General features: G+C 41.4%; 1 protein-coding gene across 1 annotated transcript in view; it reads right to left on the bottom strand.

Moving 5' to 3' along the window:
* PTPRO (protein tyrosine phosphatase receptor type O) overlaps positions 1-26715 on the bottom strand; it is a 107444-nt gene that overhangs the window by 7236 nt on the left and 73493 nt on the right. Inside the window, exons 18-24 of the mRNA XM_047066330.1 lie at positions 22013-22048; positions 18697-18778; positions 8500-8590; positions 7358-7434; positions 6374-6508; positions 4972-5094; positions 65-219 (exon numbers count right to left, since the gene is read on the bottom strand). Coding sequence (XP_046922286.1) covers positions 65-219; positions 4972-5094; positions 6374-6508; positions 7358-7434; positions 8500-8590; positions 18697-18778; positions 22013-22048 — 699 coding nt within the window. The remainder of the gene's footprint in view (positions 1-64; positions 220-4971; positions 5095-6373; positions 6509-7357; positions 7435-8499; positions 8591-18696; positions 18779-22012; positions 22049-26715) is intronic.

Raw genomic sequence — 26715 nt, 5'->3', positions numbered from 1 at the left:
GGTGATTCCCTTTATAAAGCAAAGCCTGTGGTGCTGCAACAGAAAATGCGGCTGATGAGTTTACCTGCAGTGCACGATCATGGGGCCTTTGCTCTTGGTAGCTTGCTGTCGAACCACGTGTACAAACTGAAGGATACTTTCTGCAGCATTTGCTGTGGGCACACCGTGATCAGGCCACGCCGTGTAGTTGAAATGCATCACATCCTGCATCTCGTCAGCCTTTAGGAGAAAAAGCCAAAGCGAGCATTAATCTCTCGGTCCACTAGCCAGCTGGCCCGGGCCGCCACTGCAGCTCACAAGTTAATGCCATTAAGAAGTGAAAGCCATGTTCCACTCCTGGTCAGCACGCTTCCCTTTCCAGCTCTGAGGATCGTGTCTGGCACAAAGCAGGCCCTGGGGAAAAAATACTAATTGTTTAAAACTTCAAATAGTAGGATAAATCGGCGAATCCAGGCCTGTGCGGAGATGAGAGCATAAGCAGATCAGGGTGTGTATTCTGGCTCGGCCGTTTAGCAATGGCATCAGCTTTGGCCCAAAAATACCGTGGGAGGTGCTATTGGTGACCCTCCCCCATAGGGTCCCCTTTGCCAGGCTGACTGCTCCTTTTCCAGCTGCTGCTAACAGCATATGGCTCTGTCCTCCTCATGGTTGTCCCTCCACGAAGGGAAATGCCTTGCTGGAGTGCGCCTGAGAGGATGTGTTCTCCTACTGAGGGCAGTCCACAGCTACGGAGTGACCGATAATTGGGGTATAAAATGCCGGCCCCCTTACGTCGGAGTGGCACATGTAACTGTAAGGTGCCGTTCATGCCCCACACTCCCCATGGTATGCAGCTGAGGCTAGAATTCAGCTGAACCCACAGCTGTGCCTGGCTCCTTCCCTGCCCTGTCCTCTCCTGCTTCCCTTGCTCCCTTACAGTTTTACCCAAGATCATACTTGCCATAACTCACCAATAGGACAATCCCGGTCTTGGGCTCTGACCCAAGACAAACTGGCTGAACAGCAGGTTTCTCATACCTAAGATGCGTCTTTTTAGATGTTAGAGTACAATACGACCTATCGCAGGGGTTGTTGGGAAGATTAAGTGTGCTCATGTCTGTGAAGGATGGACCGGTCAGATATTAAGCATCACCACTACTCCATAGTTTCCACCACTCTCTTCCTTCCAGCTCAGGGCATTTATTTATATATGGTTGGCTCTGGGAATCCCAGTGAGTGGGTATGTTTTGTACATGTATCTTATTCATATTAACCCATACATCAAATATATTGTTGTCCCCTCTGAACTGAGTAATTATCAGGATAATTCAAGATTCACTCTTTTTAGTCTCTACTAATTTGTAAGCATAAAGATTTATTCTGTTCTTGTTATCAACAGTCAGGAATATTCCAAACCCAGGCCCCAACAAAGATCTAATTCACTGCCCTTCCCTCAAACTTGGCAAGAGCCTAAAATCCCCTCAGTGAATGGAATACTGTATCATAATTTGGAAGAATTTGGCCTGGTTATGAGTTTGAAACTAAAGTTAGGTTCAGGCATTAAAGAGGAATGAATTCCAAAGAGTCAGTGGTCTTGGGTGGAGTAGAATTTGTATAAATATAAGTAAATGCATAAATAAAGCATATAAATAAACACATAATGAGATCTGTATAAACATAAGTAAATCAGCACTCAATTAGACCCACTGTCCCCAGACACTTAAGGCTAAACATCCCAAGCCACATGCAGTACCTCCCTCACCACCTTCAAGGGCTCTTTCTTAGACACATAGAGCATGAAGTCTGCAAAAATGTTGCCCCTCTCACTGCTGTTTTCAGGAAGTATGGCAATAAAGTAACCCAAGCATAATAAATTGTGCATAATGACTCCATTACTCAACACCATGAGGACCAAAGGACGCTCAATCAATCACTAGACAACTTCGGTTGCCCAGAAAAGCTCACAAAAAATGTTAGTTCTCTTCAAAGGCTGATTATAGGCTTAGTTCAAAGGCTTGTGCATGGTAGGCATATATGTGTGTGTATATATATGTATATGCATATATATAATTGATCTGAAAATGTCTCTAGCTAAAATGAGCAAAGTGGTTCCAAAATAGGCAATGCTTATATTGTTGTTAGTCTCTCTACAGCTGTAAGACAGAGGTATTGGGGTGATCCCTGGTCAAGCTGGATAGCAAGGCACACATCAATGGGGACAAAGTTTTGCTGGTTTTAGTTTCCAGTTATTACTCAGTTCATGCCAAGTTTTTAAGCACTGGACAGTGAAAAACTGTGTGCTATGGTCATTTTCCTCCTTTCTTTGTTGAAGGAGAAAAACTTATCTTAGCCGTTCCAAAATCTCTCTTACCCCGATTTCCTCACTCATATACTTTTATCTGGTTGTACTCTGAAAGTTTCCACATATCAATATAGAGGGAATAAAGAAGAGTGTAAACAAAAATGGAAACAAATAGAAAAACATATTCATTGGCAAGGCACAATGTTCTTTTAGATTCTGCATTTATGGCCAAAAGGGGGCACTCTAGGACCAAATGCTCGTGACTGTGTCTACCGTATAAACAATCTTACCAGAAAGCACTATTACTCAATATTTTATTCTTATGTTTCAAGCCCTTCACATGATTGTCATTGAAAGGTCATAATTTAAGATCAAGGACAAGAAGGGGCCCCTGGGTGGCTCAGTCGGTTGTGTCCGACTTCAGCTCAGGTCATGATCTCGCTTTTCATGAGTTTGAGCCCTGCGTCAGTCTCTGTGCTGACAGCTCAGAGCCTGGAGCCTGCTTCGGATTCTGTGTCTCCCTCTCTCTCTGCCCCTCCCCTGCTCACACTCTGTCTCTCTCTGTTTCTCAAAATAATAATAATAATAATAATAAACGTTAAAAAAAATTAAAAAAAAAAGACCAAGGACAAGAAGCATAGTATTGATCATACAGTGATCTCTGTGACTCTTCCCTGCCAAGGAAACAGGTATGGGAACAGGTGTTGTCTTGTGCTCTGCAGTTTCTTGTCTCCTGAATCCAAACCTAGGGAAATATTTGTTCTACATTTTTCCAGCAGTTTACACTGGCTTCCCAGCTATAATAACCAAAAAAGAAAGCAGGATTCAAATGGCATTCAGATTTTCAAGTATTTTCTCTGATGGAAGGTCTTTTCAAGTGCTTTATTATTTTTGAAATCCTTCATTCATTCACTGATTTATTCATTCCACAAAGATTTTTATAAGTGGCTAAGGGTTGGGATTATAAAGCTTATTAAAACGGGGTACTTGCTTCCCAAGCTCACAGCATACTGGGTGAGGCGGACACGAAGGGAGAGAACTGCAGCCATCTCTGATGTCTTGCGATAGAGCAGTAGGTGAGACAGAGCAGAGGGGGAAAGGAATAAAGTTGTCTAGAGACTACAGAAAGCTTAACAAAGGAGGTGACATTTGAGCTGAAACTCTGGGTGGAATGTGTTTAGGGAGGAGATGGCCATTTCAAAGAAAAGGAACAGCATGAAGCTGTCTGCTAGGGATTTGCCCAAATTCTCATTGTGACAAAAGTCATTGTTAACTACCAGTGGTTAAGAAGTGATTTAACTTGCAAATATAGTAAGTGGCTAGTTCATGAGTACTTATGCTGCACTGACAGGGACAATATTTGTTTCTATTGTGCATGTTAAGGGTCACCAAACATTTTCTGTCGAGGGCAGAGAGTAAATATTTTAGTTTTAAGGGTCATTTGTCTCTGTTCCAACGATTCAAGCTTGATGCAGCACAAAAATAACTCATGGGCAATATGTAAGCAAACATGTGGCCATGTTTCAATGAAATGTTATTTGTGGACACTGACGTTTGAATTTCATATAATTTCCATATTTGGTGTGAAATATTATTTTTCTTTTTTCACGCATTTAAAAATTTAAAACTCATTCTTGGCTCATAGGTTTTACAAAACAAGCAGTGGTCAATTTGTCCATAGCCCAGTCTTGAACCCCTGACGTATACAGTTAGGAAGTGTTGTTTCTAGGCAGAGAACATTGTGCTGAGGACTTTCCTATTGAATGGTGTCCTCAACAGAGAGCATGTTTAAGTGAGTACTAGAAACATTCCCTCCTATTTTCTGGGACTACTGTGTGTGAAGAAGGGTGATTGGTTGACAGGGGCACGCAGCCTGGCACACAAACGTTGGGCATGAGCTCGAAGCCTAATCTTCAGAGAAGTAGCAGACCCAGGACAAATAGACTTTCCTTTTTCTTTTTTAAATTTTATTTGAGGGAGACAGAGAGAGAGAGTGGGAGCAGGGGAGAGGGGCAGAAGGAGAGAGAGAGAGAATCCCAAGCAGGCTCCATGCTGTCAGTGCAGAGTCAGACATGGGGCTCGATCGCACGACCCTGGGATCAATACCTAAGCAGAAATCAAGAGTCGGACACTCAACCGACTGAGCCACCCAGGTGCCTCTAGACTTTTCTAACATGGTAATATTCAGAAATCAATAGCATTTGAAAAGAGATATGGAACAATGATTAAAAAGAAATAGCTTTGAAATAATAAAAAGCCAAACCATAACAAAAAATAAGGAAAAAAGCCAAAGAAAACCAAACCCAAACTACTATATCATGGTTTAGGTGTTAGTTTAAAATTTAAGTGTGCCTTATATATCCTAAGTATACCCATCCATAATTAGTATAAGTAATGAGAACTTGTCAATTGTAACTGGTGAGCAGTGGTGCCCTGCGTCTCCTATTGCCCTGGGCTGATCTGAGATGGAAAGGTGCAGACTTTTTATTCCATCTCCTTGGGGTCTCCAGGCCTACCATTTCATCCACACAGCACTGCTGATAAAACTGGAAATAAATACACTAAACGTGGGATTTATCTATTGAAGAAAGCAGTGCTGCAAAGCTGGAAGAGCTCATAGTCTTACATGACAGGGGGTTGGTTTCTGACACATCGGTGTCCCTCAGCGTGGGGACAGCCACCTGACTTACATAGTTGATCCGGAAGTGTCTGCAGGCCCAGTCTTCCCGTTCTTCCTCTGACATCATCTCCACGGTGATGTCCCCATAAGCTATGGGTTCTTCCGTGAACGGCCAGTAATGGTCACATTTCACCTAAGGTGACAATAGCACACAATCTTTTATTTATTTATTTATTTATTTATTTGTAATGTTTATTTATTTTTAAGAGGGAGAGAGACAGAACTTGAGCAGGGGAGGAGCAGAGAGAGAGGGAGACACAGAATCTGAAGTAGGTTTAAGGCTCTGAGCTGTCAGCGCACAGCCGGACACGGGGCTCGAACAGTCTTTGCAACCTTGAGATCATCACCTGAGCTGACTGTTGGATGCTTCACCGACTGAGCCATCCTGGCACCCTGCACACAACCTTTCAAAACAAACAGGCTAGGAAAGAAATAGTCCGTGCTCACTTAGAGAAAACAAAATTACAGTAAAACCTTGGACTGCAGGTAACTTGTTCTGTGAGTGTTCTGCAGGAGGAACAAACACTTCTAATAAATTTTAACTTGATAAATGAGCAATGTCTTGCCATATGAGTAGTATGTGATGCTGGATGTCACATGATCACAACTGAGCCAATGGTTCTTTCTCTCTCTCTCTCTCTCTCTCTCTCGCTCGGGATTGTGGGCATGGTCTCCCGTGCTCAGATGCTCAGTCTCAGGCCGCGGTGTTTGGCAGAAATCAGTGATTTTTCAGAATGTTGGAAGGTGCCCACACTGGCCTTAGTGTATTTTTTGTCACTTCAAAGCACTTATGGACAGTCCTTTGCTTTTCTATACAAGAGTAAGCTTAGGAATGCTTTGGTTCATTCTAGGTCAGGCTGCCTGCAGATATAGACCCTTTCCTCCGCTGCCTTACTGACAGTTACATTAAATACAGTATGTGACAAGAGTTTATTCATACTGTACTGTGGTCAACATCTGTTAGTGATAGTGAAAGCTGTCCTACACAATAACCCTGCCTTCTCTGGTCTCCCTCACACCAGCCACGAAGGTTATCAAAGGTAAGTGCAGGTTAATTTGTTATTTTTCTTTATAGTTTGTATTTTCCTTGTTAGTTTGGATTATATTATAGTATTGTAATCATTTTATATGAATCTTTTTGAGTTCTGGAATAAAGCATCTGAGTTTCCATTACTTCTTATGGGAAAAGTCGCATGACACACAAGTGCTTTGGATTACAAGCATGTTTCTGGAACGAATTATGCTCACAAACCAAGGTTTTACTGTACTTGCCTGTGAAGAACTGTATAGTATTATTGTGTGCATTATAAAAGAAGCAAGTGGAAGTTTCTGGTACATAGTAAGCACTCCAGCCATAGCCCTGGCTGGTACAGATTTTGCTGCCAGTGGGAACAGCCCCATTAGACACTTACCCTTCTTTTCTCATTACACTGAGTGAGCATGACAATAATCTGGGACTTCTGTTGTAGCACCATCTTCCAAAAGTCATTTCTGGTTTCAGGCAGTGGCCCCTGTGTGGCAATATACTCCTGGGGTGAGTTGTATCCCTGAAAGATTAAGTGACAAAGCGGTCACCCAAGAAGCTACTGTCAACACCAAATGCTGTTCCGCACAAATGAAAAAAAACTGAAAATGTACTGGGGATAAGCCTAGCAAAGGATCACACACCTAGGTAATGGTTCCTCCCTTTCTCATCAAAGAGGTAATAAGAGTAACTGACCCATGTAGGTCTGCGTGATTGTAAGCATTGTTCTCTGAAGTGTATACATACAATCGCACTCACACCTTTTTATGAGAACAGTCACTAGTTTTAAAATAGGGGCTCAGGTGGAGCCCTTTGAGTTGCGTTGCCAAAACCAAAGCTTATTTATTTATTTTTAAATGCTTATTTATTTATTTCGAGAGAGAAAGAGAGAGAGAGAGAGAGAGAGAGAGGAAGAGAGAGAGATGGGGCAGAGACAGAGGGAGAGAGAATCCCAAGCATGCTCCCCACTGTCAGGGCAGAGCCCGACGCAAGACTTGAACTCATGAACCTTGAGATCATGACCTGAGCCAAAATCAAGAGTCTGACACTTAATCAACAGAGTCAACTCAGGCACCCCAAAACTGAAGTTTAAACACAAAAAAAGATGATGTTTAATATAATTACTTACTTTCACTTTCACTCTTTACAAAGAAACATGAACATTACTAATCTATGGGCTTTCCCCCCTATTTGTTATTCTGAAGTGGGATACTGGGAATTAATAGGATAATTCTTCAGAATTGGGTAGCCAGGTGGAGAGTGGCTCTCTTTTTAACTGTTTGACGTATATGTATAGCTCTAATAGTCCTCCTGTGTCTGAGCTAGAATTTGGACGCCTGGTTTTAAAAATTTTTTATTGTCTTTTACTTACAGGAATATAGTTGGCATTGATATAGTCTGCGCCTTCCTCTTCATTCATGGAGACTAATCTCACTCGGCTAAAGTCATCTGTAAAGAATAAGAAGAAACAATGTCAAAACTCCGAGTGGAAAGAAGGATTGCCTTAACTTTCTCTAACCAATAGCAAGTTGGAGCAGCCCACGTTTACTTTAGCCTGATACTTCGGCCACACCTCAATCTTAGTTTTTTTGTTTAAATAAATATAGAAACACCTCGCAATCACCATTTCCTCCCCGTCAGCTTCCCTGTCCTTGTCTCCAGGCCTCAGGGGGATTGTGTAGGATATTTATAGGAACTAAGGTATCTGGTAGGTTGTATGGAAGGCTGTAGAATGTAGCCTAAATCCATGATTTCCATGTCCCCTAACACATCCAGAGAATCCACTGCCTTTGGGAAACCCAGAGAAGATGGGGTTGCATGGACTTTGTGCAAACAGACTTCAGATGAGAAAAGTAAATTCTGAAATGTGTATAGATGTAAAAGTGTAAATGATGACACTACCCAATTTTATCAAGAAGCCTGATCAAGGAAGGGTTGTCCTTCTAGAGCTTTTTCACCTCTCTTCTTTCCCAATCTCCATTTTCTCCCAGCATCCCCCACCTCTACCCAGTATGGCAGAAAGTTAAATCTCTATTGGAATGTATTTTAATTGTCCTATAAGTACTTTATATTACTCTTCTCTTGAATGTTGGCTTTATTACAAAACGCTAAGCAACAGCAGAACCTGCCAGAAGAAAGAGGAGGTATTTTAATACACCGCACTCTTGCTGTTGTCAGGGAGTTGACTGAAAGTAGTTTATGAGAGCTCAGATTATCTTACCCCGAGTTTGGCTAAGACTTTTAATATCCAAATAGAGATAAAAAAGAGCCAAATGGTCAGTCTTTCCTTCTCAGACACAATTCATTTGAAAGCAAAGAAATTAAATCTTCCTACACAGGACAGAATTGAGTAACACAGAAGCACGATTGGGATCAATGCAGTGGCAGAGACGGCCTTGAGGATCCAGACCACAGCTGGGGTTAGCCAGAGATTGGGGAAACTACTCCATCTGCAGTAACAGTCCGTCAGCCTTTGAGAGACGACACTAGGACAGGCTCTAGTGATAAGCTTACATGGTAGGATGTTTGTGTAGCGATTTTTACATCGGTTCAGTGGAAGGTCTGCAGCAAAATGTGGAATGTCCAGTCCAATCAATTTTAACTCCTGTAAATGACAGAGAATAGAGTTGAGTTTCCGTACTTGATGTGGACTGGGTTACTGTTCACATTGGCTTATTGTTCACATTGGATTATTCCTCACTCCCTGCGTGTAATAGAAGCGTCACCCCCCCCCCCCTTCCACATGATGTTCCAGTAGCTCCCTTTCGGGGCTGAGCGTGCTTCTCCATGCCACTGTTCTCCACTTGCGTTGGCCCATGAACTTGGGAAGAAATCATTCCAATCAGAAGCAGTAAGCGTGCTTGCTCAGTTTGGTTTGCCTTCCTGTGCTGCAGCCATCTGCTGTGATAACACCCAGGGAGGCTGCTAGCCCCAGAATGAGGAGACACTTGTAGCAGACCTAATTCTGACCCATGGCCTGAAGCCGGCCTGTCCACTGTCCTACAGACCCTTGAATGAGGAAAATAAATTCATGTTGTTGTGGATCAGGGTGCCTGGCTGGCTCAGTTGGTTAAGCATCTGACGCTTGGTTTCGACTCAGGTCATGATCTCACAGTTTGTGAGTGACAGCCCAGCATTGGGCTCCATGCTGATGGTGTGGAGCCTGCTTGGAATATTCTCTCTTCCTTTCTCTCTACCCCTCCCCTGTTTGCTCTCTACCTTTCTCTCTCAAGAAAAATAAATATTTAAAAAAATGTTGTGGGTCACTGAGATTTTGAGATTTACACTATATAATGCTTATATAGCATTACTGGAGGAACAGCTGACTAACATAATACATAAATATTCTCGGAGCACCTGGGTGGCTCAGTTGGTTAAGTGTCTGACTCTTGATCTTGGCTCAGGACATGATTTCACATGTGATTATAAATTAGAGTCCCATGTTGGGTTTTACACTAATGGCACAGAGCCTGCTTGGGATTCTCTCTCTTCTTCTCTCTGCCCCTCCCCTGCTTGTGCTCTTTCTGTCTCAAAACAAATAAATAAAACTTAAAAAAAAAACCACTTAATTCCAATGGATAGTTTAGTGATCATGTGGAGAAGGTAGGAATTATGAGTATCATTCAAGGTGTGGAAAATTTGAAAACAGAGACATTTCAGATTTTTGGAAGTATGTATTAACTGAAATTTATATGATATATGTAAATATTCCTATTCCATGAGGTATTTCTCCTGCAGGCAACAGGTCTTCAAGAAGTAGTAAAAGAAAGAGTGAGGAACGAGTAGGGAATATTCTCCGTGTTACAAGATATAAGATCTACAGGCACTAAATATCTGGTAATAAATTCAACAGTAAGGATGAATCAGTAATGGGTAGGCAAACCCGTCAGTGAAAATAGGAACATCCAGGTACCTGTCTGTGTGTATCAGTACTCTTATAAATCCAATTTATCAGAATGTGCATTAGTAGGGCAATTTTTATATAAATAGACAACCATCATAATTCAAAAAGATTACGTTACAGGATGCAGGAGGGGGGGGCAGCTTCTAAGCTTTCATCTCTTATAGGAAACAAGCAATTAGTCAGGTCACCTGGATTTTCCAGGAGGCATCATTCACTCTGGTCTGTGTGAATGACGCTCCATATAATTGAACAGTGCACAATCAGTGCAGCAGGTCTGGTTATACCTGAACAAATTTCAGGGAACTATTAGTCAACAGCATATAGAACCATCTGTGAATGGAATCATCTGTATGGTATGCACCTTTCTATAATACTATTCAGTGAGGCGGTAGAGAAACCACCTGCTGTAAGTTTTTTTACTCGTATAGTATGTTAACGTTGCACACACATTTAACTCTTCATAATTCCTCCCAATTTTTACTTCAATGAATCATAAGCTGGAGGAATACATATCTGGGGAAGAATTTTGGAGACTCTTGGAAAGACTTCAGTAGGGAGTTGGAGACACTGGTGATGTTTTGAGAGGCTGACCAGGCATATCTCTTTCATGGCCTTTCTGTCTGGATTTAAGTGCTTTTTGCAAAGCATATGCTTTAAGGAAATAAAGTTCTTGGGTCTTTTGCTGCTTCCCCATAAAAGGTCCTTGACAGCTGAATGTGCTTACTGGCCCTGGGATGCAAACCTGTGGTCAGCACGAATGGATTGACGTGAATCGCTCATATTTCTCTCCTCCTTTAATTCTGCAACACTTTTGGCTTATTTTTAAAATTTTTTTAGAGAGAGAGAGCATGCACGTGCAAGTGAGGGAGTGGGAGAGATGGAGGGAGAGCGAGAATCCCAAGCAGGCTCTGCGCTCAGCGCTATGTGAAGCTGGACGCAGATCTCAATCTCACAAACCATAAGATCATGACCTGAGCTAAAATCAAGAGTTGGATGCTCAACCAGTTGAGCCACCCAAGCGTCCCAACACTTTTTGGCTTTTTTAACATCACAAAATCTCAAGTTCCTTGGCCCACGTTGAAGCCAACCTTAAAGACAAGCCACGCTGACTTTGATCCTCCATTCACAAAATGGGTTTTTTTCCACTCAGGCAAAATACATGCTTGGTAAATGCCTTTAAACAGAAGCTTGTCACTGTCACTTTGTAAGTGGTTTTCCATTTTAAAGGGTTTTCAAAGACTGTATTTTTCTTGTAGGAAAATCATTTATTTTTATCAACTTTAAACCAAATCAGGTATTTTTAGGTTAGTTCCTCTTGGCAGTAATAAGCTTATTTAGATGATGCATCCATTGCCTAAAATATTTTGGAAATCTACCTCCTTTAGAGAGTGTCTTTATAGATAGTTTGCCAAAACATATGGCATATTTTGTTGTACCACTTATAAATGGTAGGGTCTTAGAAAAGTAGTTCAGTTCTTGTTAACATCAGTTTAGTATTCTGTAAGATAAGGCTAACAATAAATACCTCCATCCCTCAGTCACGTATAGCGACTATCCACTGGAATGATTAAACTCAACAAATATTAATACAGTACTACCAGGCACCACCTATTGGGTGGCTCAGTCGGTTGGGCGTCTTTCACTCAGGTCATGATCTCACTGTTTGTGAGTTCAAGCCCCATGTCAGGCTCTGAGCTGACAGTGCAGGGCCTGCTTGGGATCCTGTCTCTGTCCTTTCCCCCACTCATGCTCTCTCTCTCTCTCAAATATAAATAAACATTAAAAAAAATACAGCCCTATTGATAACGATTATGAAATGCTGGTGTTATGATGCTTTGTTTTGCTTTGCCTGTATGCATAGTTTCTCCCTCCTTTGCCATTTGTACTACCAGACCGACAACTTTCCCCACAAATCCCCTGCTTTGAGGACAGACTGACGAGCCACAGGAAGAGGCCTCAGATACAAAGGAAAAGTGTGGAAACAGATTGGAGCTGAGAGCTGTAGCACATATGGAAGCTGACTGAATGATAGAACTTTAATTGTGTGTTGTCTCCCTGCTGTAAATGCCCTTAGTTGATAAGAGAGGTTTAATTGTCTGAACACTGTAAATGTAAATTGCCAGAGCTGAACCGTAGCAAAGCAGGAACAGGAGCGTATACACAAAATGCTTCACCATCTTTTGTAATTTAGCCTGTCACTAAGTGGAAAATCAAATACTCAGTTTCTGGTTCAGTGGCTTTGTAGTTATTTTCTTTCCAACCATATGGAAACTCCAGAGGCTTAAATCTTCATAAAGGCAAAGTATGAGGTGATGGCCCGAAACCAACATAAATCATTTTTGAATTTTCATTTGCCAGTTTTGTTTCTGTCACAACTTATTGTGTTTTTTTCCCCTGGGCCATGTAGTCATTTGCACATTGGGCTCAGTGGTGGCTCCCCAAAAGATGTGTCCACATTTTAACCCCTAGAACTTGTGGTTGTGGCCTTATGAAAAAAGAGGCTTTGCGGATGTAGTTATGGATCATAAGATGAGATTATTCTGCATTATCTGGGTGAGCCCTGTATCTAACAACACGTGTCCTTGGAGGAGGGAAGAGAAGGCCACATAACGATGGAGACCTAGATTGGAGTCATGCAGGCTGCAAGCCCAGGAGTGCCTTGAGCCACCAGTAGCTGGAAGAGGAAAGAAGGATTCTCCCCTAGAGCCTTCAAAGGAAACACGGCCCTGATAACACTTTGATTTTGGACTTCTGGCCTCTAGCATTGTGAGAGAATACTTCTCTGTAGTTTTAAGTTGCCAAGATTGTGATAATTTGTTACGGCAGGCCCTAAGGAACGAATGCAATCCCCAAAACCCAATGGCAGTCTCTGTCGTGTGGGCTGTGTTTGAAGCGTGCAGGTCTTGGAAAGCAAAGCCCAAACACATGCACTGTATTAGTCTGTTCAGGCCGCCATAGCAAAATATCATAGGCAGGGTGGTTTAAACCACAGAAATGCATTTCCCACGGTCCAAAAGCCAGGTGCTGACAAGGCAGATTTCATTCTGAGGCTTCTCTTGACTTGCACATGACCACCATCTCACTGTGTGCTCACGTGGTCTTTCTTGTCTAACCCTACTTACCGTCCCAAGACCCCACTTCTTCCACATATCAATTCTGGGAGAACATATCCAGTCCATCCCATGCACATTAATCTTCAGAGAAGACCACAACCTGTATTCTGACTCTAGAGTCTGTAACAATGTCAGCAGGTGGTAAGCACTTGGGACAGGGTGGACATCAGAATCAGGTGAGTGAGATTACTAGACTACAGAAGAAGTGAGGAGCAACAGCGGGACCAGTGGTGTTGACAGAAGCAGTGCCATCTGTAGCAAGTAAAAGGCTCAGTGGAATGGGGCAAGGTCTGGCTGGTTTCCAGATGAACACAAAAGGGCACGGGATTTAGAACAAAGTATTTAGTGAGGCTCTGCGTTCATCTGAGGGCCGCCATAACAAAGTGCCCCAAACTGGGTGGCTTAGTGCAACAGAAATTAATTGTCTTATAGCTCTGGAGGCTATATGCCCCAAATCAGGGTGTCAGCAGGGACCTCTGGCCGCTGTCACTTGTAGAGGAATATAAGAGTATCCCTCCTTGCCTTTTCCTAGATTCTGATGGTTTGTTGGCAATCTCACTTGCCGCTGTATGACTCCAAGCTCTGCCTTTGTCACCACGTGACATTCTCTCTGTTTGTCTGTGTCTTAACACAGCTGAATTTTCACAGGGACACCAGTCAGACTAAGAGCCCACGCTAGGCTAGTCTGATCTCATCTTAACTAATTACACCTGCAATGACCCTCTTTTCAAACAAGGTCACATTCTGAAGTGCTGATGGCTAGGGCTTCAACATATCTTTTGGGGGGGACACAATTAAACCCATAACAGGTATTCTAAAGGAAGAATAGGGTGCGTTAGTAATGGGCATCTCCGGGAGGTGAAGGATGAGGACGCCAACCTCAGGAAAGTGTAGCAGTAGCCTGCAGAGCCCTGGCGCTAGGAGGGGATTTAGGGGCAACATTCCAGTCAGTGGCACAGGCACTGGGAAACAGAGACCAAACCTAGAAGATTAGGAAGAGGAGAGAACTCAGGTCTGAGAACCAAGCAAGACCTCTGGTGTAAGAACTGTTGGAGAGGGTTCAAGGCGACTTATTTCAACAACGACTATGGGCAGGTCTCCAGTGCACTGGATGGAGCACAGGAAAAAACAGCTGCAAACAGAAGCTATCAGAAATCAAAGATCATCTCTCATGAACTATGTGGCCAGGAGTGTAGCTAATCTTGACCTTTGCAACCACATTTCTGAACAAAAATGGTAAGGGCTTTCGCTAGCATCCTGCTCAAACCAATACAAAACACAGAAATTAATGGCAGAATGTGCAATATATGGTATGTCTCGTGGACGCTCACATTTCAAGCTCTAAAGTCTGGCTCTTCAAAACCTTTCCATATGAGACATATGAAAGGAGGACTTGAACTTAATCCCGGAGCCCCAAACCTCCTTAAGTAAAGATGTACAGTTTCATCAGAAGGATAATCAATGTTTCCAGGAGATCCAAAATCAGATGCAGAGTGAAAAAAGAATGTATTTAGTGAGTGCAAATTAGCAAGTCATATAGCTTCATGTATGACTTATAGCCGTATTGGTAATATATGTAAATCCAGACATTAGTTTCAATTTGCATAATGCTTATAGATGATGTGATTTCTCAATATGTGTGTGATCTTTCAATGTCAGAATCAAAATGAATATAAAGTATTAAGCATTCATAGAAACAGGACAAACAACTGTTCAGCTACTGAATTTAGTTAGACCAACGATTCAGCCATCATGGTACCCTCTTGGGTTCCTATTAGAGTAGGAAACCTTTTTTTCCCCCTTAAGCTTTGATTATCAATTTCAGGAAAATCTGAGGGCTTCCCTGTGAAAGGTCTGACCTACATCCTGAAATCAGGTATGGGAGCATGAGTCTTTGGAAATAGCTGAGGCTATCCTGGCACGGAACCTGAGGATGTGGAGCCGGGTGGAGTTGGAGGCTGGCAGTGCCCGGGAGGCTGGAGAATGAAAAAGGAAGTGAGTCGGGCCAATGGGTCACTGCCTGGGCAAATGTCAGCTCAGAAAGTATAGCTGAGCCTGTGATTTAAAGCAGACTTCTGGAGGGGCACCTGGGTGGCTCAGTCGGTTGAGCATCCAACTCTTGGTTTCTGCTCGGAGCAGAGATACAACATGAGGGCATGGCACCAAATACATTACCTATTTGACCAACAATGTTCCAAGATATATGAAAAAAAAAAAGCTTCATAATAAATGAAGATACTAAATACTCCTTCAAATCATGGTCTAGTGGTTAATTTCATGTGTCTACCTGACCAGACTATATAGTGCTTTGTCAAACAGCAGCCTAGATGTTGCAGGAAGGTATTTTTTTTTAAACGTGATTAACATTTGAATCAGTGGGATTTGAGAAAGCAAATGACTCTCCATAATGTGGGTGGGCCTCATCCATCAGTTGAAAACTCTCAGAGAAAAGACTGAGATCCCCTGAGAAGGAGGGAATTCTGCTTCCAGACTGCTTTGGGACTTGAGCAGCAACATCAATTCTTCCTGGGGTCCACAGCCTGCCCTGCAGTTTTCAGACTTGCCAGCTCCCACAACTGTGTGAGCCAGTTCCTTAAAATAAGTCCATCTCTTTATATATATATTTCATCTATTATATTATATATAGGATATAGGATATACATATTACAATAATTACATAAAATTAAATATATAATAATTACATAATGTAATAAACTTATGAAAGAATTATATTGATTTTTATATTGTATTAGCAGTTTTGTGTGTGTGTGTGTGTGTGTAAGTTTTACACCCAATGTCGGGCTTGAATTTATGACCCCAAGATCAAGAGTCACAAGTTCTGACAGAGCCAGTCAGGTGCCCTTGCATTAATGTTTATACATGTTTATGTTTCCTATTGGTCTGTTTCTCTGGAGAACACTAATACCCATGAGTTAGAACGTGTGGATATTCCCTTGTCCTACATTTACTATTTCTCAAAGGAATACTATTGACCTGGGACAGTACTTTATTGTGCAAGACAGTCTCACTCAGAGCAGAATATTTATCATCCCCGTCTGCTTTTCCATTGAATACTACTAGTAGCTTCCTTCTAAGTCATTATGAGAGCCAAAAATACTCCCACACCTTCCCAAACTCTCCCTAGGGGTAATCCCTGGTACTGGCCCAGTTGAAAACCACTGACTTAGTTCAGCCTACTCATTTTATGGATGAAAAAGTTGAGGTGATGAGTAATTGTGGCTTTTTTTCAACATTAGTTAATGCCAAAATGTTAGTGAGAATTAAGACTTTTGGATTCCCACTTTAGTACATTCCTACCTCCTTTTATAAGTCCTATGAAATAAGCCTGGATGTGTTCATTTATATATCGAAGATATCAAAGCTCTCAGCATGTTATAAATTAAACATTATCACATAAAATTTATTACTCCACTTTTCACAATTTTGAAGCACCTGAAGCTAGGATCTAATCACTTCTTGTGTGGTTCTCCCAGTGTCCTTTCTTTGTTTGGGATTAATGGTCTCCTTTGGTTTAGCCAAGTGGTTCCAGTAAGAGCTGTCCTGTTCTTACATGATTCCGCCCTCTCTGGCTGTGGTTAGTTTGAGTGGAAGTCACAACCCAGGTCAGCCAGTCAGAATTGGTTGTGAATTTTCAAACCCTGAATAAGGAGGAGAGTCAACAGTTCCCTTTGGAAATTGTGGAAACCAGCATGTGACGCTCAGGAGTTGGTTTGTAGTGAAAGAAAGGGAGGCCAAACAGAGAGAGAAGCAGAAATGAGGAAAAAAATGAGGGTAGGGGGTGTCCCTGCAGGGGTGTGGCCTTTGGTTCCAACATACATGAGACTGAGCTGCTTCCCTTTCCTCCCCCTACTGGAGCTCCGATTGTGATTCCTTTGATTACATGAGATAGCTCAGCCTCTTTTGAACAAATCCCCTCTTTCTTTGGTCTAGACTAGCTTGAATGGTGTGTCATTCACAACTAAAATCATCTTTCCTTTTTACCAGGAAACGGTAAAATTTGAATTGTCTTTATAGCGACGCAACCCAGCAGGACAATAATAGTCACACTGGGCTTTGATGGCACAAACCAGGAGGTACTGCTAAGCCTCCCAGCAAAGGCAGTGTCACCAAGGTAATATAATCCTGTAGGAATTAAGAGCTGGAGATTTCAATGAAGTTGAAAGTGTGCATGCATCCATCATAATTGCCATCATCATTATCAGAATTATCTAGACATTTATTTTTTCCTGAATTTTGGCTTATGCATTCTTATAGAAAGTCTCCTTTTTTCCTGAAATGCCCTCCTTGCCATAGATCTCCAGTTCACACAGAATTTCTGTTCTTTGAGATACAGCATTGGTGTAGCATCTAACAGCCTCTTGTGCCCTTGCATGCAGTGGGTAACTGAGCTGGGCTCTGGGCAGAATTTTTAATGACACAGGGTGGTCGTTAGGGGCTTTGTTTTTGATAATGTGTACGGTTCTTTTCCTTCTTAAATTCCCTCTTAGTATATCCACACCAGGACTCCTGCTGCTTCTCACAGACCTATGACATCCTAGGCTGATGAGGGGAGAGAAGAACTGAATATGAATAATGAGAAGAAAGCAGCTCCATTCGATGACCTGGTGTTTTCCATGAAAGAGAACCTAAGACGTTTCAAATAACACTTTCGAAAAGTCACTTTATCTTTTTCTTTCCTCTAGTCTCCTTGAATCACAGACCACCTGAGCCTTGCTGTAGGATCCTGAAGGATGAGGCCATCCAGACCATTAGGAGCTATGAAAAACATGGGAAAAAACCCCTGAGGACCAGTTACATTCCTCACACGGCTGAGATCTGAGGCTGACTCATTTCTATCTTCCCTGACATGGGGTCTTGGACTCAAAGAACATGCGTGCTTCAGAGAAAGGAGGTTTTGGCATTTTTCTCTTCTTCTACATTAACCACATATAACTCTTCCCCAATTTCCCCAGGAAAAGAAAAGGGAAACCTCACAAAAAAATACAGTAAAACCTTGGATTGCAAATAACTTGTTCTGCGAGTGTTCCACAAGACGAGCAAACATTTCTCATAAGTTTCAACTTGATAAACGAGCGATGTCTTGTCATATAAGTAGTATGTGATGCTGGACGTCACATGATCACGACTGAGCCAATGGTTCTTGAAATTCACTTTGATATACGAGTGCTTTGGATTACAAGCATGTTTCCAGACTAAACTATGCTCGCAAACCAAGGTCTTACTGTATTCAGCAGAATGTCAGGAGTCCTATAGCTGTAAGAGCCCCACCCCAGTCTCTTCTATGCTCAGAAGACAAAGACATTTCAGCCACCACCTACCTTTACTGTGGGCCACGTGACGTAAGATACACACTAAAAATTCCCTGAAAGTGAAATTCTGTTTTAGGCCTAAATTCTCATCTTGCTTTTCCCTGCACTCTTGAATACACTGGTTTTTCGTGACGGCTTCTCTTATAACCATATTTGTTCACCCCACGACCTGCATCTGTTCTCTGCTTTCCTCACCCTGACTTGCAAAAGGCAAGATTAGACACTCCCAGCCCAATTACCACCCTGCCTGTTATGAACCATATCACGGGTAGTGCCCAATGAGCATGAAAATGACATCAATGCCAATATGCCAATTCCCATGCCTTATCTATCACAGAAGGTGGGAAATACTTTATCCACTCACCTCAAATTGAAGAGAAAATTTATAGTCAGAGTCTTTGGCCATATCCTTGATGTAGGCATCAAAGTCATCCAGTTGAACTGGGCTTTATCAAACACAAAAAAATGTATGCTTTAAAAACCCTGTTGACAGGTATCTATTATATTGCTTAATGCCATACTTTTCACACACAAACAATTTTCTTGGAGAAAAAAGAACTTTTACTTCTCCAAGGTTACCAACTCACCATTTGTTTGTTGTTGTTGAAGTTACCAGTCCCTAATATATTGTAATTAAAAAGCGGGCCTTGTAGGGTACACTTCCTTGAGATAGGAGAGACCTCTAGATTTTTAATTGGCTCTTACTCTAGCAATAAAATATCATATATATGCATACTCATATACCCACATGTATATAATGTTGTTTCTAGAAAGCTCTGATTTATGGGAAAGAACAAAGGATTCGAGCCTGAAGAACTGCTTGAGTTATGGTTTTTCTTTATTTACTGTGTGATTATGGAGAATTTACCTAACTCTTGTAAGATTCAACATTATCATCTATAAAATACTATGGTCCTACTTACCTTATAAGGTTGACATAGTATATTAAAGAACTTTCTAAATCTAAACAGCTTTACAAGTATAAGGCCTTGTACTGCCAGCCTCGCCAGAAAGCTTTCAGCGCCTCACTCTTAGAGAGACAGGTTTAGAGGTTTGTGTATCTATAAAAGTGTCAAAATGGTTCAAAGGTACAATCAGGTAACACCTCTGAGTTTACATTTCTGCATCTGTAGCAGAAGTTGTCACCTCTTGCCTTCTTCTTTTCATGAATAAGAATTACATTTTATTTCCTATAGTTTTCTGTAGCTGCTTTTCCTTCCCAGAGCCTACCAATACCAACCTGTTCTCTCAGCTTCTGCCGGATGCTGTACTCTGTCATCTAATTCAAGCCTTTTCACCCTGGCAGGATCCATCCAGCCCACCTTTCCCTTAATCTTGTTGCAAATTACTCCATTTACATCATCTACCTGTGGTCTTAGGTCTTATTAGCCAATACATAATATTTAATAGATATTTGTTTCAAGTTGTTGAGTAGCCAATCTGATAGATTATGTTAAGAATTTAGTAGATTTTAAAGGGCATTATACCTGCCAGAGGCACATTTAAACCTAATGGTTTCACTAAATAATATTAATGACTTGTATCCATAAAACACATGACAGCACATATATTCGCATATGGTACCTTGCTCAGTTGACCCCTGAAGTACACATGGGCAACATTAGCCCCATGCTTCAAGTGAGGGAGCCAAGGCTAAGTAAGTCAAGCAAATAGTCCAAGATCACATGGCTCTCAGCGGTAGACTAGCATGCAGGGAGAATGATTTCTGGTTCAAAGCTGTTCCTACTCCAAACTTGCTATCCTTCCAAAAGAATGGCTATACATGGGGCTCCTGTCCTGGAATGAACTCCATCAGACCTGCACTCTCTGGCTCTTGTCTCTGAGCAGTGCATTGACCTTCAGATTAGATTTACGATTCTAGTTTTCATCCTGTTACCAGGAGAATGGAGGCACAATAGGGAAGGCGATCTGAGAAAATATTTATGAATTAGAAAAAGCAAAAGGAAAAGAGAGACAGAGGAAGGGCCAGGAAATAGAAGGATGAACATCAGGGAGAGGAGGAGGATGGTAAGGAGAAGCAAAAGAAAGCTGGGAGAGAGCAGAGATGAGGAGAACAAAGGTTTAGAGGGAAAAGGGAGAGGAGGAGGTAAAGCAAAGGAGTGTTGAAATGAAGGTAGGTGGAGATAGGAAAGGGGAGCCATGGGGACATGGTGCGGGGGCTTTGGGAGTGAAAGAGAAAGGGTACAGAGACGGCAAATGGAAATGTGGGGTGGGAGAGTCCCTGGAGAACTGGCTTTTGGAGAAGGAGGGAGGATTAGAAAAGAAACGAGAAGCGAGAAGGAGGAAGCTGGTTTGACGTGAGTTTGGGGCCTGTGGGCAGGTTCTACCACACCGACACTCTACCCAGACTGTTGTCCACACCCTCCTTCTCCTCCTCCTCTCTGCTGAGCCTTGGGAAAAGCAAGCCTGATAGAATCTCCCCTTTTGGTCCAGAGACCCTGTCCTCTAAACACTCTAGTCTACGCCTTTCTACCTTACTTAACAACCCAGCCAAGAACTTTGGGCAATAAATTCTTCCTGTTTCTGTCGAATCATTCTTTCCAGGTGATGGTACCTCTCTTCTGTGTTAGTTACTCTCATCTCTCCTGCATCAGTTGCTGTATACCAATGGACCGCATACTGATTTGAAATAGATTTAGGAAAAAATTATTCTGTTATCTATATGTGCCCCCCCCAAATCTATACGTCACGAAATGCTAAACAAATATTTTTATGTCCAAATTTTTTTGGTATTATGTATTCCATTAGCATGAATGCCATAGATTTGGCCGGAACCCCCAATTGCCTCCTATTAAGTCATCAATATTTTATCCAAGGCAAGAATCAAGGATGAAGTCTATGTATGGAAATATTCCACTTTTTATATTCAGCGTTTGAACCAATGGCCCAGAGGTGACAATCTAATTAGGCTTTTGAAATCAACCGAAGGTTAATTTTTGCCCATCAAAATCTTAATTCTTATGACTTAGCAGTTCAGTAGATAAGTGAAACCATAGGCTGGCTACGGTAATTATTCTTTTCTATTTATTATAAAGATTTCCAGAGACAGCATTTCTCAAAGTAATTATTATAATATCAAATAGCGTAAAAGCTTTTCCCTGCACTACGCACAGAATTTCAAAGTACAAACCAGTAAAGGTTTTTGTACAACTTTGATGTAGCTAACTATTAGACATTTTCTAGATTGAGAATGGCAGATAGCTTTCTATGAAAGGCTTTTATAATTCCTAACAACCCATTCTTTACCAGTCTTCATATGATGATGATTTTCCTTATTCCTAACTTGGTTTTTGTGATATGCTTTCTTAGTGATCACTGACACCAACACATAATAGTTTAGACGTTGTAGGTACACATTTGCCTCTTTCTTAAGCATCTCCTCTATTTGAAGACAAGCAATTGTTTTAATTTGCAAAGTTAAGATCATTATGAAGACCTTTTTTAAATAAAATATTTTTAAAGGAAGTAGTAAGAAAAACTTAAACGTATTGTATATTTCAAAGTTTTATGGATTGGATCTTAAATGTTTTCACCACAAAAGGGAAACAATAATTATGTCACATGATGGAGATGTTGGCTAAATGCTATAATACATCGCACAATTTACTTTTACACAATGTTACATGTCGGTTATATCTTAATGATAAAGAACAACTTACTTAGTCAGTTTCCTCTTCTTTAAACCATTTTTACTCCTGAGAATTAAAAAAAAAAAAAGACAAGTTTATCTGAGCAAAAGAATTGATTGACATAATGATTAAATTTGAAGAGCTTTAAATAATTATATCAGGCTCCGCAATTTTATTTAATTTTCATTAAACATTGTCTCCATTTTGTTTAATTACTTTTCCTTAAATGAGAAGATAATGATAATAATTTCAGATTCATTTTGTAAAAACCCTGTTAGATTGCAGGAATATCCTGCATTTTAGGTTTCCGATTTGCCAAATACCGAATTCTAGAAATGTAATTTCTTACTACGAGTGGTTAAATTGCTGAAGCATTTTTATAAATATACATAGAAGTACCTACTGCTTGAATACTCCAGGCTCTACAGACAAGAAGGAAAGAGTTGGGGAATAAAATGGAGAACTAATGTCTAGGAGGGTAGACATGTTGGTTGTCAAAGACTAAAAGAACCTTTGGACATTTTCCCTGGGAACATGAGTGTGTGCTATCAGTTTTGGCATGCATCTTACAGAATTCTATGATGGTGTTGTTCTTATTCAATCTTGAATTTGTTTTTTTTTTAAGTTTATTTATTCATTTTGAGAGAGGCAGAGACAGTGTGAGTGAGGAAGGGGGAGAGAAAAAGGAGAGAGAGAGAATCCCAATCAGGCTCAACATGGGGCTCGAACCCACAAAGCCGTGAGATCATGACCTTAGCTGAAACCAAGAGTCGAATTTTTGAGCTAGTTTTTTAAGCTATCTGAAGACTTGGACCTATTACTTACTAGTTCTTAATTCATTACTATTCTGTAAGCTCAAACACATACAATGCTAATGTGTGCTTCAGTTAATTACATTTTAGGGGCTATTTAGAGTAATTGTTTCAACCAATAAGTCAGATAACTGACCTAAGCTAGGGAACGCTAACATGCTATCTGATGAAACACTTTATTCCTGTATATTGATATGATTGAGGGCTAGCGACAATTTTTGTAAGTAATTTCCCAAGGTCTTTAAATATTGATGGAAGCACCCAAACTTCCTGAAAATATACAATCTATAGTAAATAACCAGTTGTGACCTGAGTGCTCTCATGTGCCCAAATATTTATTTATACTGAAATTGTGAATGTTTGGGTACCTTCATTTCTAGAAAGGCTTTAGCAGAATGAAGCCCTGCTTCTTCTGTGCTCTCATAGTACTTTGTCGATGGAGTACTTCTCATGATGTCTATCAGATGCATATGTGCTCCTTTCTAGACAGTCCTTCCCCCCGCCGCCCCCCCCCCCGAGCTGAGCACAGTTAATAGAACACATGGTGGTGCTCAAAAAATCTTAATTGGACCGAAACAAAACATCTTTGCTGGGGTGCTTGGGTGGCTCCATCGGTTAAGTGTCTGACTCTTGATTTCGGCACAGGTCAAGATCTCTCGGTTCATGAGATCAAGCCCCGTGTTGGGCTCTGTGCTGGGCATGGATCCCGCTTGGGATTCTCTCTCTTTCTCGCTCTCTGCCCCTCCCTGCTGGCACGTTCACACGCTCTCCCTCTCTCAAAATAAATAAACACTAAAAAAAATCTTTGCCATGTTGCCCTCACAGTTTTACTTAATGATTCAATTAGGAATTTGATGTTAGACTTGGGAAATGGAACTGGTGGGTGGAGAGGAAGTAATAAGGGTAGGGAATGTAGGGAAATTTCCATAAAGGCAAATGGTGTTTCTTGTTTTCATTTTCTGGTTTCAGGCGGTTTTTATTTCTTCCCACTTCTGAGTGATGACAATCCATTCCACAGCTCATGTCTTATTTTTTTTCCCTTATCCTCTGTCTTCCATACTTGAGATTTAGCGGGAAGAGACATTACAGTTTTTACTTTGCCCCCCCCCACCCCTGCCCTCAAAAAGCCACTGTAATGTTGGACAGGGCTGTATCATCTAAGCATTTTGGAACTTAAAAGAACACCTTCCGAATAATGTTTACTCAGCTCTTGTGAAGGTAGAGGAGTTAACTTTAGGAATCCCACAATGACTTCATGTAGTAGAAACTAATTAATTTGGTGCTTTGTGACACAGGAATGTTACCTTAGATAGCTAACAGTTTGGTGAAGTCAGGAGGCTGCCCAACATATTTTGTGATTGGGAGTGAAAAAACAAACAAACAAACAAACCCAAACCTCAAGCTTTCTTATCCAAGCAGACTTTAAGGGAAACTTGGAAGAAACAAATGTCTGTGGAGAGTGACGCTGAATACATTCAGTGCTGACATATTAAGCTGCTACTATTCAACAGCTGTATGGAAGCCTGGTTCGTGGAAGAGAGGCCCTTTTTTTTTCTTTCAATCTCATTCATTGATTGAATTAACTTTTACATATAATGTAAAATTCCACCACATGGTTTGAATGACTTATTGTGTCAAGTGTATATTTATGTGTAAATCTTCAGGATTTGTGTACAATCTTTACGTTTTGCTTAGATTTTGCTGAAATCCCAAAGATTCCAAAGGATCCTTATATCCTTAGGCTATGGGATAAGGACAGGGCTGAATTATGAGACTCCCCGGCAACGCTGATAGAACGTTCCTATGTTTTCCATTGCTGTGCTAATTCTAAGACTACAATCAGGGGACAATTCACTTTTGAACATGTAAGTTAAGCTTTTGCCAGCCATTTTAACTTCAGCACATTATGGAAAGAACTAGCTTGTGTGTGTGTGTCACAGTGAACATCTGAGGTGATGTTAGGGTATCATCTTGTCATTGCAAAATATTTTTTTTTTTTTTTTTTTGTTTTTTATTTTTGGGACAGAGAGAGACAGAGCATGAACGGGGGAGGGGCAGAGAGAGAGGGAGACACAGAATCGGAAACAGGCTCCAGGCTCTGAGCCATCAGCCCAGAGCCTGACGCGGGGCTCGAACTCACGGACCGCGAGATCGTGACCTGGCTGAAGTCGGACGCTTAACCGACTGCGCCACCCAGGCGCCCCCAAAATATTTTTTTAATAGAAGTGATAACACCCATCAGACACGCAGAATATATGCATACACAGCCATGCACATCTTTTAATCTTCTCTTTCACTTATATTAGGTAAGGTTCAAAATCCTGATGACTTCAAGAAGTTAAGACGCATAAGTTCTTCATGATTATGACATCTTGGAAAGCCAACCAGACTGGAATTCATTGCAAAGGAGAATACAAGGCATGGCAGAGACATGGGATTTATAATGGCCACAAACAAACAAACAAACAAGCAAACAAACATCCACCTCCAACATAAACCCCAAACAGTCTAAATGTCCCCAATGTCATAAGCTCTACTTACTCTTTCATAGGTTAAATGGAAATCATCCCCAAATCTTAAAAAGGTGTTTAGAGTTACATCATCCTCTGAATAAAGTGTGCAAAAACCACGAGTAAAGCCGAGCAGTTTAAACTAAATGTTGCTTCACCCTTAAAATAACAACTGTTGAGAATTTAGAGCAAGCAGATGAATACTTGAGTAGAGCATGAGGTGACTATGGCCTTAGAGAGAGAGAGAGAGAGTAGTAACAATGAATCCAGATGGAGCTAGTCTGAATGAAATGGTTTTCTCTGACTAGGAAACATGATCTGAGATGACTGTAGCCAGAAATCCTGGCAGAATACCATGTTGAGACTAAGCCACCTGGGCATTGGTGCTCTGCCCTGGTTTTTCTACCACGCTGGGACAGATTTGAGCAATACCATGAGCCAGAAAGAGTCCCTTGATTTCCACACAAACCACTCATCCAGAGGATTTTACAAAATGATCAGGAACGTCTATTTCCATGAAGTTGGTAGTTTAGGGAAGAATCAGGGTATGTGTGAGGAAGGAGGCGGGGCAGGTGGCTCTGTTACTTCTAGAGTAGGTGAAATGTGAAGACGAACCATGTGGAGAGGATTAACAATGGCTATTTAGCAGGGAAAAATATCCACGAGTTATTAGATGAGGGGAAAAGTAGCGAACAGTAGGGAATTCGGGTGGCCTGTGTGAGTACTGAGGTAGCTGTACCCGAAAAAAAGCAAGGATCATGTATTTTATTTCTTTTATTTATCTGACACAGCACAAGCCAAAGGCTGAAAGCATAGTTTATGTTCAGTCCATGTTCATTGGTTGATATGCGTGTGGTTTACTGAAAGTGACAGAGAGCTGGGGGCTCTACGTTTTGCCTTCTCTTCTCACATGGAGATAACCATTTCCAGTCTCAAGACCATTCTTCTAAAAACTACTGAACGGTTTTTTAAAAACAACAAATAGGGGGCACCCAGGTGGCTCAGTTGGTTAGGCATCTGACTCTTGGTTTCGGCTCAGGTCCTGATCCCAGGGTCTTGAGATCAGGCCCCGTGTTGGCATCTGTGCTGGGCATGGAGCCTGCTTAAGATTTTCTCTTCCTCCCTCTGCTCCTCTCCCCAGTCTCTCTCTCTCTCTCTCTCTCAAAAAAAGGATTTTTTTTAAACAACCAACAGACAAAACTACTGAATGGTTCTCCCCCCGCCCCCCAACTTGGGTCTAGTGCTATTTGGCCAGTACTATAAGTAGCAGACCCTAAAGGGTTTGTTGGAATTTGAAGATGCGTTTATTAAGGGGACCTATTAACAAAGTCATGCAAAAATGCATAGGCCTGATATAAGCTTAAAAACCAGACTGTGGGAAAGTTAGAGAATTAGAGAAATTTATAGGGTA

The sequence above is a fragment of the Lynx rufus genome, unplaced genomic scaffold (genome assembly GCF_022079265.1).
Source record: "Lynx rufus isolate CCGP_SWC_20201006 ecotype Redwood Valley unplaced genomic scaffold, mLynRuf1.p SCAF_7, whole genome shotgun sequence".
Taxonomy (NCBI): domain Eukaryota; kingdom Metazoa; phylum Chordata; class Mammalia; order Carnivora; family Felidae; genus Lynx; species Lynx rufus.
This window is presented reverse-complemented; position numbering and strand designations above follow the sequence as displayed.